The sequence below is a fragment of the Eumetopias jubatus genome, unplaced genomic scaffold (genome assembly GCF_037043125.1).
Source record: "Eumetopias jubatus isolate StellerSeaLion01/CBP00866 unplaced genomic scaffold, mEumJub1_p1.0 scaffold_10, whole genome shotgun sequence".
Classification (NCBI taxonomy): Eukaryota; Metazoa; Chordata; class Mammalia; order Carnivora; family Otariidae; genus Eumetopias; species Eumetopias jubatus.
In genome coordinates this window covers 83,973,082-83,988,208 of record NW_028274816.1, presented here as the reverse complement: position 1 = coordinate 83,988,208, position 15,127 = coordinate 83,973,082, and the positions used below count along the sequence as shown (strand labels likewise).

Genomic DNA, 15,127 nt, shown 5'->3' with positions numbered 1-15,127 from the left:
GTCGTCAACGCACGATGCAGGTAAAATGATTGACTTGGACAACATCAAGGGACCGCCACAGGAGTGGCCAAGATGGTGGAGCAGGAGCTGGGTGCGCCATCGGAGCCGGGGGGGAGGGAGTTGAGGGGGGCAGGCGGGAGGCTTTGTGCCCCTGCTTTTGCGTCTGCAGTGCCAGTGGGGAGTTAGTGTGTGGCGGGGCCTGCTGCCCAGCGTCTGAACCCCCCTCCCATTGGCTGAGCTTGGTGCCGCCTCCCCTTCCCGAGGCCAAGACGGTCCGGAGGCTCGCGCTCAGACTTCGGCGGAGAGCGGGGGGCACGGGGCCTGGGTTCAGCCAACCAGATGCTTCCACCGGGGACCCCGGGCCTGGAGCATGTATCACAGAGAAGCAGGGACAGTCCAGAGTTCCCATCCCCCTCGCAGTGGGGACATTCTCACGGGGGCCCCGCCTCGGCCCCCGCCCCCGCCTAGATTCTGCGAGTCCCTCTGGCCGGCCCGCCCTGGCGCAGGCCTTGTTTATTTGTGGTCGGGCACCTTGCTGAGGGGCATGGAGGTTGTTCTCACAGGCACTGGGTCCCCGTCCCTGGGCACGCGTGCGAGGACAGACAGAGGCGCGGTGCTGAGCTGGGGCCGCTCCTTCTCCCTGGAGCGCATCCTCCCAGCCCCCCGCCCCCACCCCCCACCGCATTTCCACGCGCCTGCTGCTCTCATCTTCATTTCCCCCTGGAGATCTAACCCCAAGTGGGTCTAGCCCGCACCTTCCCCCGCACCTCCTTTGGTTTTCATCACCCGTTATTCCAATTTTAATGACCCCGCATGTTTGCCTACTTGTGTCCTGACGCCCAAATCATAGCTGCATGAGGACAGGGACTGTGCCTGCTCATTCTGCGCCCCAGGGCCCAGCACACCCAACGTCTGAGTGCAGAATGAACTCATGACTCTCCACACGAACACAGGAACTTGGGAGCCACAGCGCAATTTTAGTGATCTCAGATGGGGGACAGCAGAGGACAGGGAAGTGAAAGTCGGCGTGGAAAGTCCAACAGCTGCCCCAACCAGGTTCCCCTGCTTCTCCACCTGGAAACCAGCCGGACGGTGGGGGCAGGGGGGTTACTGGGACTTCTAGGCACAGTGGTGGCCATTAGTTGAAACCTTCCAGTACTTTCTCTAAGCTCAGAGAGATCAGTGGAAACAGGAGGGCCCTCTGGTGGCCGCCGTTGGGGGGTGGCTGCAGACAGGAAGCAGCGGGCAGTTGGGAAGCAGCTGTGGGGGGGCTCGGAGTGGCGCTGGGAGGCCCCTGGCTTCTCCAAGCTCCGGTCTAGTCCACGCCTGAGGAGTTGGTCAGGTAGAAGGGGCGGATGACCGCTTGGAAGCTGCTGAAGGAGCCTGCCGGGCAGGGGAAGAGGGAGGCGCTCCTGGAACTGTTGGTGCCCAGGGCGCTGGGGATCATGGCCTTCTGGCCCTCAAAGTTGGTGACATGGGCCACAAAGCGCCCCCCACAGAGGATCAGGGCTTTGTTTTCATAGCCGATGGTGGGCTCCGAGTAGTAAGACTTGGAGAGGTGCAGGAGGGGGACCTCATCCGAGGAGCATGAGAACCCATAGTTCCAGCAGCTCTGGAGGGTGGGAAGGTAGATCAGAGACCAGGAGATGAGCCTGGTTTGGAACAGGAAGCTGGGGTGCTGTGGGGTCTGGAAGGACCTGGACAAGGCCCTGGAGCTGCCGGAGACAGAGGCACTCCAGGTGGACGAGGTGTACAGCCGGGGCCGGTAGGCATCCTCGGTGAGGTTCAGGCCTCCGTGCTGGGCCAGCAGCCGCAAGGGCACGGTGTGGAATTCCAGCGCCTGCAGGATCTTCTTCTGGAACAGCGCCTCATGGCTCCAGTACAGGGACAGGTTAAACCGCAGCTCGAACAGGTCTTCGGGCAGCATCATGGGGAACCGGACCTTCTCCACCAGGCTTTCCACCTCCCTGTGGGAAGGCTGCTTCTCCTGGCTCCACACGTCCAAGGCCATCAGCAGGGCCAGCTCGCTGGGCACGGCCAGCTCACTCCTGGAGAGCAGGACCTGCAGCAGGGCCGTGGGCACGCCGGGCCAGGCCTCGGCCTGCGTCAGGGCCTTGAAGTTCCAGGCCAGGAACTGCACGCACAGCTCCTCCAGCACGGGGTCCCGCGTGGCCAGTGCATAGGTGTAGAGGTCCAGGGGCGTCTGGAAGGAGGGGTCCTCGGGGAGGAGGACGGCAAAGAGGCTGGCGCAGAAGCTCTGCAGCCGCCAGGCCCTGTAGTCAGACGCGAGCTTGTGGAAGCACTTCACGGACGTCAGGGAAATCTCCAGCCTTCGGGAGTAGAAGTACCTGGGAGGGGAGCGGAAGCTGAGCACCTGGTGCACCCTGCCCCTGCAGGACGACGGGGTTGCCCGGGTGTGTGCCGGGCCTGCCTCTCCAACACCACTGTCGACCATGTGTTTGCCACTGACCCACAGACACCCCCGGGGGTGCCAGCCATCGCAAGAGGCACTCCGTGCCCCATGCCTTTATCCTTCGGGTCAATCCACATTCCAGCCTCAGGCTGGCTCAGAGCCACGTGCACAGACAAGCAGGCAGACCCCAGGGCCCTGGAGCATGACGCTCCGTCCTCACCCAAGGGAGGCAGCCCCACCACCTCCTGTCCCCCGCCTTCCCCGTCACTGCTGTCCCCTCGGCCGGCACCGCCCCTTCCTTCCCGCTGGCACACCCCCCGCTGGACCCCTTCAGCCCTGCTTGCCCCCCGTCTGCTTCCCCTGCCGACGGGGAGCCCTTGCTCCCGGTGACCCAGGGCACGACCCCAGCTGGGCCAGGGAAGGCGGGGACGGGCACCTGCCCTCGTCCTCAAACATGTCACAGAAATGGACCTCACTGGGAGGGGCGCAGGCTAGCCACCAACTTCTCATACTTGGCTGGAAAGAAACCATTTTCATCTCATGAAAAATTGCCATTTGTTGTTTTCTCTTAAATGTCACTGCCTGCTATATAAAGCTTTAGGTCTTAAGAACAAAAAGGAGCAGTTCTTTTTAAATGGATGCTTGCTTTCTTTCTTTTGCGGGGGGAACCAGTAGTCTCTCTTTATTTTTTGGAAAGCACGTCTGCCAGTTTGGGCCGACACCTTTGGCCCCCGTAAGGCGGGGGGCCGGGGGCAGGTAAACGGATGCTTTCTGAACACCGGCCCCTGCGAGGCCCCAGCAGGGTGGCCTGGTGGCACGGGTGACGGCCCAGGCCCAGGACAGGCTGGCCCCTCGTGTCTCAGTTTCCTCATGCGGGGCACTGGCTCATGCACGCTGCCGAGCGTGTGCAAAGGCCCAGGTAAGACTTTCTGATGGGTGTGGAGTTGCAGGGGTTCTACCTTTCACACAAGCGAGGTCAGTGCATGAGGAGCGGGAGGATGAATTCATAACTAGGTTGTAGGTTCTTGGAAATACTACACCATATCCTTAGGTTACCTACGAGGTAGGGGTGGTGTGTGTGTTTCTGGGCCACCCGATTTCTCCCCTACCACACAGCTGTCCGGGCCCGTGTGATGTGGTGTTGCGAGGCAGGTGGCCCAGACCCGCGGCCTCGAGTGTGCAAGGAGCCTCCTGCTCCGGGCGACACCCGGGCCCCTTCCCAGCTCTGCCCCAGGCCCCTGTGGCAACCTTTCACCAATCCAGCCATCTTGTTCCTGGCGAATTCGTAACCCACAGAGCATTTGAGACCTCTTAGAATACTGGCAGTTCCCTCGGGAGATGTTTTATGCAGTGTTTTGTGGAAGTCGGTGTATCTGTGTGTGACAGTGTGGGTGTCAGTGCAGAGTATGCAAGTATACGTAGGAGTGTGTGAATGTGTGTGCATACATAAGTGTCGCAGCGAGTGTATTATGCACACGTGCGAGTGTGGAATGCACACGACTGTGAGCCCAAGCATGTACGCCCAAGCGTGTGCACAGGTGTGAATGTGGGTGAATGTAGGTATGTGTGTGGGGGTGAGTGTGCCTGTACGTGTGTGTCGTACACACGCTTGTGTCCACGAAAGCACCGATGTGCTCGGTGCCGTAGCCCCATGGTTTGCTGTCGGAGGGGAGGTGCCCAGGCCCTGGTACCCCCATCCCAAGGGCGGTCACCTGATAAAGTCTCTGACAACAGGCAGGCACTCTGTGTCCACCTCCATGGTGACCGTGGGGCCCGGCTCCTTCCACAGGGCCTGAGCCTCGGGGTTGGCAGACAGGATCAGCCTGTGGACACACAAGTCCAGGCCCTCCTCCTCCTGGTCCCTTGCCCTCACGCTGATGGACAGGTCACAGCCCCTCTGGCTGTCAAAGATCTGCTCAAGGGCTGCAGGGAGCTCATCTGACAGGTCAAGGGTGTGGGCATCTCGAGTTTCTAGAAGGGGCAGAGGGGAGCATATGGTTAGGTCAGGTGCTGTCACCGAGAACACTTCTCCTCCCTGGACTCAGGCTCCTCCCAGCTCCATCTACTCAGGAAGGCTCGGGGAAGACGAGGGTGCCATTCCCCTCTGTGGCCCAGAGCCTCCCCGCCCCTGTTGAACACCCCCGGTCAGATCCCCTGCTCCCCCACATTCAGGCAGCCCCTCCACTGACTTCCAGAGTCCGAGGCCCCACCCGTTTAAAACCCTGACCCATCAAACAATGACCCAGGCGGCACCTTCTAAAAACCCAGAACTTCTCCCTGGTTTGATGGTCTGAAGAGTGAGGGTCTTATGGAAACTCGATTTCGAGCTTTGGGGCCCCTAGCAGGCTCCCTCAGGAACCGAGGCCTAGAGAAGCGACTCCCCCCCACCAACAATCCCAAAGCCTCGCTGGGAACCAAACCGCACCTGCCCTTCCTTTGCCACGAATAGGTTTGAATCAGTCCTGACACGTCAGCCAGGCGGGTTCAGCCCCACTCCTCTGGCCCCCGCTCCCACATGGGCTCCCCACCACGACTGCTCCCTGCCCTGCACCCCAGGCCCAGGTGCATCTCCTGCCCGCCCCACCCCCCGTGACCCCTCCTTGTGTCAATGCTCTGACTGGCCCCCAAGCCCTGTGTGAAGCCCAGGAAGAAGGACAAGTGGACGACAGTAACACTGGATTCAGGGACCGAAGAACACAGAGCACCTGGCAAGGTCAGCACGCGTGGCGGGGCTGGGGGGGGCAGGGAGGGGTGCGAGGGCGGGCTCCCGCCAGCAGGGCAGGTTGAAGGCACATTCAGCTTGCTGTCGAGGCACGTGGGCGCATGAGGACCGACGACCGGGACAGGCTGGGGTTTAAAGAAGCGACAGGCAGGTGGCCCGTGCAGGCGGCCTGCGGCTCTTGCCAGATGACCCCAGGTGAACGTGGCATTTCTGAGCCGTGCCAGGGAAGGGCGGGGCGGGGGGGAGTTCGGGATCACTGCTGGGAGGGCCGGGCCCTGGAGGCTCTCCTGTCCCCTCCCAGCCAGGAGGGTGTCACAGGGGAACTGGGCACAGGCGTGCCCTCCGCATGGATGGCGCGCGCGCCCCGGGGCTCACCGTTGGTGCAGACCACGCCGGCGTCTTGGTTGTGCCTGCAGTGACTCTTCAGCCAGCCCAGGGACCTGCAGCTGGCCAGCGAGGGCTCCGTGCCCGTGCACTCCACCTCATCCAGCATGACCGGGCCGGCGCCTGGTGGCACAGCAAGGAGGACGGGGGCTGGGGCGTGGGGGGAGAGCACGGGGCTGCTCCCCCAGGAGCCATGGGAGAAGCGCTCCGCGGGCCTCCCGATCTGTGACCAGGGCCGCTCGGCCCTCACGCTCCCCTGCGCCGTCTGGCACCGGGTAGAACCTGGGGCCCCCCCATCCATCCGAGCCGAGCGGGACTTCGGGTTTATGCTTGGAACACTGTACCACGAAGCAGCCTCTGTTGGCTGTGTCAGGGGAGCTGTCCCTGCACCAGACTCCTCGGGGTGGGGAGGGGGGGCTGGGGGGGGACTGTTTCAGGAAGGGACGTGCCCTGAGGGAACGGGATGGCCTGTCAGAGCCCCTGCGGAACTATTTCAAATGTTTGCCAGTGCTCCGTGAGTTAGGAAGGCCATGTGCGTGTCTCAGGTGACAGTCCCTTCCTGGGACAGGCTGCTTGGCAGCGAGGCTCCGCTCTGGAGGACCTGGGGACAGGCAGGCCTACCTGGCCCAAAGGCAGCTCCGCCCAGAGCCTCGGTGGCATTCGCAAACCCCAGGGCCCGGCAGACGACGCTGGCATCCGTCAGGTCCCACAGGTTGTCACACACGGTCCCCCACTGGCCTCTGTAGAAGATCTCCACGCGACCCTCGTTGGCGGTGTCCCCATCGGCCAGCCGCATGTCCCCATCTTTCTCACCTACAAGGCTCCCGAGGGAACAAAGAGATCAGCAGGGATGAAGGCCAGGCAGCTGGGCCTCCATCGCCACAGAGAAGCACTACCTCGCCCCTCACTTCTCCCAACTGGGGGGGTTCCTTGTCAAGTTCCCCCCAAGGGGGTGCCCACTGAACCATCAGCTTTAAAGCCCCCCATCCACCCTTGAGGGCTCACCCACCAGGAAGGAGTGGAAGATGTGCACCCCCCCACCCCCACAGAGAGTAAAGCGCCTTTTCTTGTCTTTGAGGTCTGAGTCCTTCCTCCATGGGTACGAGAAGGAGCAGGAGGGGCAACTGGAGCCCCGGCACCTGAGGGTGGGGGAGGTGGGACCCCGGGGAAGAATGGGGGAGAAGGAGGGGCCCACGCTGATCCCACCTGAGGGTGTCTGGGGCTTGCGGTGCACCGTGCGCATCACAGCAAGGACCGCTGGGAGGCCTGGGGCGGAAGTCCTGGAGTAGCAGGCCCAGGGACCCCCAGAAACACCAGCAGAACGAGCCGGGTGTACAGAGAAAGTGGGATTGTTCTGGGACAGGGTCAGGAAGGAGCTGGGTGCCATGCTGGAGGGCGGTTCTCAGCTGGGGGAGTAGCCAGCCTCCATGAGGTCACCAGGACAAGGAAGGGCCTCCTGAGCCCGAAGGGCAGAGAGCATGAGGACCGGCGTCTGGAACTCTGGAAGTCTGACTGTATGGAAGGGCCCTGACTCATGACCCTCCCGCCCCCCGCACTTGGCCTGGCTGATGGGCTCCTACGCTCAGTCCCTCTGGTTCCCATAGGATGAAATGGAGAATCCTTTGGTATCCCCCCAGAACCTATAAGCCACCATCACTTAGGATAACCAGGGCTTCAAGCAGGAGAGAAGACCCGGGCTAAACGTTGCCTCGATTTTCTGCGACGGCTCAAGGCCACAGAACGGGGAGCGGCAGCTTCTCAGACTGCCGCTTTCAGCATTCCTGGGGTGCAGCTCACCTTGAGTCCCTGCAACCAGCAGCCACATCCAGAGGAGCGGTGGGATGGCCATGGCCTCTCCTGGGAGCGGAGGCCGTCGTCCTGCGACAGAAGGAAGCAGCAGAATCAGACAGCAGAGCTGGACAACCCTGGGGACTAGGCCCCCGAGTGTCCAGGACCCTTTAGACCCTACGTGTGGAGGACAGCAGACAGGCACAGTCCCTGCTCCTCTGAGCTGTGAGTGTGATAGGGGTCCCCCACCTGTCTGGGGCGTGGTCCTCCAAGGAGGACTAAGACTTCCCCAAAGGGGAGGGGACCTGGGGGAGGTCTCTAAGCAGCAAGACAGTGGGAACAAAAGTCCGTCTCAGAAAACCAGCCCTCGGCCTGGCCAGCAGTGGGGTTGGGTGGGAACAGTGGAGGGAGGAGTCGGGGGCATGCGAGCGAGGCCCAGACCGGGAGAGGCCTGGGTGTGCGTTGGGGGGGGCTTTATCTTCAGGCAGTTGGACCCCTGTGGGAGGGCCTGGAGAGCTATCTGTGAGCCCCCGAAGGGAGGGGACACATCAGGAGGCCACAGAAAGCCAGGCAGGAGTGACAGAGAGGGCCAGAGGAGGTGGCTGGGAGCAGGGAGGAGGGGGATCAGGGCTGAGGTCTGGGACTGACTCTGCAGCTGGGTAGGGGCTGGGGGAGCAGGGTAGGGAGGAAAAGCTGAGTGGGTGGCTGGGTGGGGATCTGCCCGATATCAGTGTCCCCAAGAAACAGAAGCTCTGATAAGCTGTGGCCACCAAGGCCACACAGTCAGACTGGGTGGGGCACAGGGAGCATGGGGAGGCCCAGCTCTTCCAACTTTTGCCTGGAGTTCTTGCTTCTCTAGAATTATTTGGGCTTGCTTTTCGTCTTCATCCCCAACCTGCTCCCCACCTGCTGTCCCTGCCATGTTCTGAAAGTGGAGAAGTCAGTCATTGTCTCTCCGGCTCATGAGAATCCCGTGGCCCCTGCACCACTCCGAGGCCCAGCAAGTAGAGCACGAGGCAGCTGTTGTGGGCACCCCTACGGGTGAGGGCCTGGTGGCCCCAAGGCAGCACCCCAGGTCTGCATTAACAATGGCCAATCATGCACCTGGTATATTGTACCCAAATGTGGCTGCCCTTGGGGTGGTCATGGCCACCTGCTGTAGACCGACTCCCTTGTATCAGAAGTTGGGATAGGGCTGCCTGATCCTGGCTCATTTGGTGCCTTTTGCAAATTAGAAAAAGATACTCTTCCTTTGGACAGGCATAGGCCTGGGCCGAAATGCACAAACTGGGGAGAGTGTACTGGGCTGAATTCCAAGCCTGCTTGCCCCTTCGTCCTTGTGCAGTGAGCAACCTGGGCAACTGTACATATAGAGACTCTATGGATCTGGGAGCAGCAATGATGGTCCCTGGGCTGAGGAAGAGCACCAGATCCCCAGTTGGGTACAAACAGGGAGATTATACCCACTAGGTGACATTGGGTAGAGAGAGGGACACCCACTTGAGAGCAAAAGGCATGAGCTTACCTGCCTGAGGCAACTACTGACGGCTGCCCTGGAGTCTCTCAGCTTCCCGCTGCAGGATCCCTCTGTGGCCTCTCCTTCAACCCAGAAAACCCTCCCAGTATGAAGTGTGGTCAGGCTGGTCCCAGGAAATACCAGAGAAAACAGTCTAGTTTCGATTTCTAGAAACCACCTGACTTGGGTTTCTTCTGCGATTGGCTGCCAACAAGGCTCCCTGGGTGCCCCCCCGCCCGCCCCTCAGCTCTGACTGCGGATGTCGGGGTGGCAGTGGCCCGAGGCAGGCAGCGTAGCTGACCAGAACCACAGCAAGACGGCCAACAGCTACACGTGAACGTAAACGATCTAAGCTGCACGGGCCCCCAGGGCTGGCGTTGGGGGAGGGCAGAGAGGGGAAGCGGGGGGACAGCGGGAGGCAGAGTGAGGGTAGGCACAGACAGGCAGGGTCTGCACCTGCCGGTGTGACTGTGGGCTCCCGTTGAATGCTCTGAGCCGTGTCCTGGGTCTGGCACACTGCCAGCAGGGGGGATGCCGCCAGGATGGCTGCTCATTATGAGTCTGCCTGGCTCTGAGTGCTTGGCATGCCTGACCTCCCAGAGAGGCCCCCCTCTGCGAGGCCACACAGAGTCGTCCCCCTGACAGTGGGAGGGAGGCCCTGAAACATGAGACAACATGCTCAGGTATGCAGCCAGCAATGGGAAGAGCTGGGCCCCACGCGCAGCAGTGACCCCCAGAGCCTGCGCTGGTCACCAGCAGAGGATGCCACCCACCCCCAACACTGGCTGTTCTCCCAGCGTCTCACCCCCGGCGGGGCAGGGGACAAAGCCTCTGGAGTGGCTGTAAAGTGTCCAGCCCCGCTTCCAGCCATCCCTGGCCTCCAAGAGGAGGCGGCACCCACGGTTCTCCCTTGGGGAAGCACCCTCTCTCACTCCCACGCTGTGCTCTGAGGACCCCAGGCTCCCCCAGAGTTGGACCCAGAACTGACAGCTCAGAGCCCTGCAGGCCCCTTGCCACAGGGATAGTGTCAGGGAGGAGCCGTGATGGCAGCCAGTGCGGCGACAGTCAGCTTCGGGCTCTTGGAGGGACCCTCTAGGGGGCATTTGGGCAGAGTCAGGACACGGAGGCAGGAGGTCCTGACGGTGGTCTGAGCCCCTGGCTCCAGCTGGCCTGAAGTCAAGGTCAAGTTCTGGGATTTGCGGTTAAATGAGGCAATCAATGCCCTCTATTGTTTTGGTCACCTGCATCCCAAGGTTCTGGATGAGAGCTGTCCCTTGGACTGTCCCCAGGTCTCTTTAGCCTTGCGGCTCTCAACCTGGTCTGCACATGAGAAGCACGTGGGAATTTTACCAACTCCCGATGCCAAGGTCCACTCAGTCTCCATCTCTGGGGTGGGGACATTCATGGGCATTTTAAAGCCTTCCAGGTGGCTGCCATGTGCAGCCAGGGCTGAGAGCCACCGGCAGAGACACACTTTCTCCCTGGCAGCCTGTGGTCCCAGGGACTGAGCCCCGAGGTCAAGCATTTAATGGCTATCTGCCCGAGACATATGGTTTTAGGGAGTGGCATGGTTCATCTAGCTCCCTCCAAAGAAACTGTAGGTATCCAGGAGGAGAAGCATCTGGAAACAGTGCTGGCAAAAGAGACCGTGGTGAGTTTTAAAATCCCATCCAGATCAAGGAGCTTCAGGTTTGTTGGCACAGAACCTCCGGAACCTTCCTTCACATAGTTTCCACGGAGTTCCGCCCAAACAAATTGCCTGTCAGGGAAAGGAGACAAAGGAAGTCCTTTGGGAGGTGTTGGTGGCGTTAGCTTTACAAATAAAACTGCCAGTTATCCTACCAGCAAAAATCAGTTTATTCAGGAATTGCAACCTGGAATAAGCAACCAATGGCAGAACCACAGGCAGGTCCACCAAACAAAGAGGAGGCTCTTCTATAGAGAGAAGGGGCATTGTTAGAGACAGAAAGCCCCTTGGAGTAAACTGGGAGTTAGAAGCATGGGGGTGTCTCACTGGCTGGGCTGTTGCAGGGGGAGGAAGAAACCTTCCTTCCACCAGGTGGGGTAGTCAAGTGGGGTCCCGGTGCAAGGTGCTCTCTTCCTGCTGGGTCTGCAGTGGGCAACAGGCACTGGCTGGGAGAGCTCTCCCTGCTGGCCGCCCCGCTCCATTCTAACCCAGTTTCCCTTTTATTAATGTTCACAGTGGCAAGTTTAAAACTCAAGATGCTGAATCTTTAGCCCCACAGTCCTGGGAAGTCCTTCGAGTTGAAGGGAGTAAAATATAAGATTGAGGCCTCTTCGTGGAATCAGAGTACCTGCTCCCCCGGGGCTTTCCACAAAGGGGACCATGGAACCGGCACTTGAGATGCCCCGCTCCTCTCAGTTCTGAGAAGGAGACTGAAAGCCCCGGACACCACGGATGCCAGGACCCGGCTGTGATGGTGTGCACAATGTTGCTGTCACCAGGAAGCCACTGCCACCGAGGCAGGAGAGAACGCTCAGCTAGCTTGTAGGCTACCCCGCCCCCTTGCCCAACATCCATGCAGCCATGCACTGCCACGGCCCGTCCACACGCATGATACTCAAACCCCGATGGGAAGCAGCTACTCTTCTTAACCCCCTTGTAGGTGAGAAGACAGAGGTGCAGAGAGGCAACATCGGCCCAGTTATCCAGCTGGAAGGGAAGGAGCTGGGATTCAAACCTATACTTCTCTTTTTAAAAAATTGGCTTGAGATACAATCTACATACAATAAAATGCATAGATTGAATGAGTTTTGACAAAGGTATATGGACAGCAACCATGACCACAACCATGATGTACAGAACATTTTCATCACCCCAAAAGTGCCCTTAAGCCCCTTTGCAGTCGGTCCTCATCCCTGGCAACCACCTATCTGCTTTGTGTGTTTTCATATAAATAGAAACATACAATATGTAATGTTTTGTATCTGGCTCCTTTTACTTAGCACGATGCTTTTGCTTTTGAGATTCACTCATGTCACTGCAAATACCAGTAACTGGTCCATTTTTGGTTCTCTGTTCTAGCCGCCCCCCCCCCCCCATGGACGGACTATAGTTTGCTTATGCATTTCTGCATTGACGGGCATTTGGGACATTCCCAGGTTGTGACTGTTATGAATAAAGCTCTTAGGACCGTTTGGGGAGCAGACTTGGTGTGAACACAAGCTTTGCTTTCTTTTGTGTAAAATACCTAGGGATAGGGTTACCTGGTCATATGACAGATGTTTAACTTTTTTTTTTTTTTTAAGTAGGTTCCAGTGCCCAGTGTGGGGCCTGAACTGACAACCCTGAGATCAAGGCCTGAGCTGAGATCAAGAGTCGGACGCTTAACCGACTGAGCCATCCAAGCGCCCCTAGATGTTTAACTTTTTGAGAAACTATCAAACTGTTTCCCACAGTGGCCTGGCCATTCTGCATCTCTACTGGTAATTGTCTGAGAGTCCCAGCCACTCTAAATCCTCACCAATACTTGGTGTTGCCAGTCTTTTTAATTGTATCCACTCTGGTGGGTGCGCAGTGGGGTCTCACTGTGGTGTTAATGGCTAATGCTGTTGAGCATCTCCTCACACGCTTGCCTGTCACTCGTACATCCTCTTTGGTGAAGTGCCTATTTAGATCCCAGGCACGTTTTAAATCGGGCTGTTTGTCTTATTACTGAGTTGTACACATTCTTTACATACTCTGGATGCAAGTCCTTTAGCAGATAGGATCTACAAATTTTGTTTTTATCTTTTCATGCCTTTTCATCTTAACAGCGTCTTCTGAAGAATGAAGGTTTCAAATCTAGATGAAGCTCAAAGTCTCATTCTTTTGGTGTCATGTTGAAGAAGTCTCTGCCTGGCCCAAAGGTCTGCTGTCTTCTGGAGTTTTGTAGTGTTAGCGCTTGGATTTAGTTCTAGGATCTACTCTGAGGTAATTTTGTGAATGGTGGGAGTTAAGGGTTTCAATCATTTGCTTCCATAGAGGTAAGACTTGTCCCAACACCACTTACGCAAAGACAATCTTTCCCCCACTATACTACTCTGGCACCTTGGCCCAAAATCCATGGACCACACACATATGGGTGTATTTATGGACTCTTTTGTGTTCCTTTGATTTACAGGTCTATTGTCCTGCCAATATAACAGCTTCGATTGCTTATAGCTTAATATATATTAAGTCCAGAAGCCAGACAGTAGAAGTCCTTTGACTTTTTCCATCTCAAAATTGAGTATTCTCATCCATCAAGACAGTATATTGTTCCACTTATTTGGGCTTTGATCTCATCCGTGTTTTGCAGTTTCAGTCTATAGATCTTGCACATGTTTATATGTAACTATTTATATCTATTTCACAGTTTCCAATTTTTCACTGTGGCTACACAGAAATAACTTAGTTCTGTATGGGCACTGTGCATCCTTTAGCTTTGCTAAACTCAACTGTTAGTTCTGGTAGCTATTTTTTTGAAGATTTCTTAGGCTTTTCTATCTAGTCAATCTTGTCATTGGCAAATAAAGACAGTTTTACGCTTTCTCTTCCAGTCTGAATGACTTTCTTTTCCTTGGCTAATTGCACTGTCTGGGACATCCCATCAGACGATTGTGAATAAAAGCGATGAGAGCGATGTCAGTTTCCTGGGCCTGATCACTGTGCTTACAGTCGTGGGAACTGTAAGGTGTTAGCACCAGAGAGGGCTGCATGAAGGGAACAGAGCTATACTATCTAAGTTTTACGTCTGTGTGGTTTAAAATGATTTCACTATAAGAAGTTAAATGGTGGGGGGGAAGTGGTGAAAGTGGCCATTCTTGCCTTGTTCTCAGACGTATGAGGAAAACATTCAGGCTTTCAGCACAAAGTATGACATTAGCTGTAGGTTTTTTGCAGATGCCCTTTATCAGGTTAGAGATGTTCCTTTTTTGCCTAGTTTGCTTTAGAGTTTTGTTTGCTTGTTTTTAAAACCATGAATGGGTAGTGAATGTTGTCAAATGTTTTTTCTGTATCTTTGGAGATGATCATATGGTTTTTCCTTCTTAGTCTGTCAATGCGGTGGATTACATTGGTTTTAGAATATTAAACCAACCTTGCATTCCTGGAGTAAATCACACTTTCTCATGAATTATTTTCACTTTTATATACAGCTGGATTCAACCATCTAAACTTTTGCCAAAGATTTTTGCATCTATGTTCATGAGGGATACTGGTCTAGATTTTTCTTTTTTTGTAATATATTTGTCTGGTTTTGGTATCAGGATGGTGATGCCCCCATAAAATGAGTTGGGAAGTGTCCAAAATCATGGAAGATTTTGTGTGGGCTTGGTATAATTTCTTCTTTAAATCTTTGGTACAATTCACCAGTAAAACCGTCTGTGCTCAGAATTTTGTGTGAAGGCATTTTATTTTTGTTTTATTTAGATCTTTTTAACAATTTTATTAAGGTACAATTTTACTTTGAAACTTACCAATTTAAAGTGCACATGACAGGATTAACATTTGGGAAGAAATTAATGTCACTTTTTTTCACTTAGTTCCAGTGTGGTTTTTGGGAGTTTTCTTTTTGCTCATCAGTTATGTGCTGTACAGATGAAGAGTACCGTGTGGGCCAAAGTCACCACCTGTGTGAGTCCAGAGGCTCATGGCTTCTCAGAGGGCTGAGGGCTGGTTTTCAGTTCCTTGCTCCTCCACTGGCAACTCCCTGTCTGGTCCCACCCCAGGCTGACACACTCTGGCATCTCCCTCACGGCTCTCCTGGAACTGTTCTCACGAGGGCTGCCAAGAACACCAGGTCCTCCTCGTTGCTCAGTCCACAGATACTTCCAGACCTTCTTACTTGACCTCCCCGTGGTATTTGATGGGTTAGGCTCCCAGCAGGAAACAGATGGCTCCAAACTGGGGTCACTAAGGAGGCTTTAAGAAAGGGGCTACTTACAAGGTGTGAGTGAGCAGGAGTAGGGGCACCACAAGGGGTAGAGTGGTATCTGGAGCTCGGACCACTCTCAGGCCAGAGGGATGAGGGCAGGGAGCAGTCACTGGAGCGTCGGCTGAGAGTAGAGGGACCTGCCTCGTGAGATCGTGCCGGAGGCAACCCTGCGGGAGGGAATCGGGGACCCCCCAGCTCATCCTCCTCCGTCCTGCCAGTCAGGATCTTCACAGAGGGCACAGGTGAGGCTCACTCAGGTCAGTCTCTGGGGACCAGAGCAGGGCAGGGAGGAGAAGGGGAAGGGAGGGTCTGAAGAGACAAAAGGGACTCTGCGGGCACACTTGGCTTTAAGACATCACACTCTCGTTCCTCCTATTCCAGTTCAG

At 56.6% G+C, this 15,127-nt stretch overlaps 1 protein-coding gene and 1 long non-coding RNA gene across 3 annotated transcripts; one reads left to right on the top strand and one right to left on the bottom strand.

Moving 5' to 3' along the window:
* Positions 1 to 957: 957 nt before the first annotated feature.
* Positions 958 to 8,984, bottom strand: LGALS3BP (galectin 3 binding protein). The gene is made up of 6 exons (XM_028112890.2): positions 8,833 to 8,984; positions 7,317 to 7,397; positions 6,141 to 6,332; positions 5,511 to 5,642; positions 4,126 to 4,384; positions 958 to 2,348 (listed from the first exon to the last, which is right to left on the bottom strand). The coding sequence occupies exons 2-6, from the start codon at positions 7,366 to 7,368 to the stop codon at positions 1,316 to 1,318; spliced, it is 1,668 nt and encodes a 555-aa protein (XP_027968691.1). The 5' UTR covers positions 7,369 to 7,397; positions 8,833 to 8,984; the 3' UTR covers positions 958 to 1,315.
* An 86-nt stretch (positions 8,985 to 9,070) lies between these two features.
* On the top strand, positions 9,071 to 14,200 carry LOC114216322 (uncharacterized). 2 transcript variants are annotated; one of them, XR_003610753.2, is made up of 4 exons: positions 9,071 to 9,162; positions 11,027 to 11,450; positions 12,097 to 12,270; positions 12,601 to 14,200. It is a non-coding gene; the product is annotated as an uncharacterized LOC114216322 (long non-coding RNA). The 2 variants fall into 2 exon arrangements; XR_015769292.1 differs by having other exon boundaries at positions 12,094 to 12,270.
* Positions 14,201 to 15,127: the final 927 nt, after the last annotated feature.

Excerpts from the sequence above, each read along its gene's own strand:
- LGALS3BP (XM_028112890.2), bottom strand. The coding sequence starts at position 7,368 with ATGGCCATCCCACCGCTCCTCTGGATGTGGCTGCTGGTTGCAGGGACT. Across the intron at positions 6,333-7,316 it reads GCTGGTTGCAGGGACTCAAG|GTGAGAAAGATGGGGACATG; the intron begins GTGAGCTGCACC and ends GGAGCCTTGTAG. Across the intron at positions 5,643-6,140 it reads CGGAGCTGCCTTTGGGCCAG|GCGCCGGCCCGGTCATGCTG; the intron begins GTAGGCCTGCCT and ends CTGTGCCACCAG.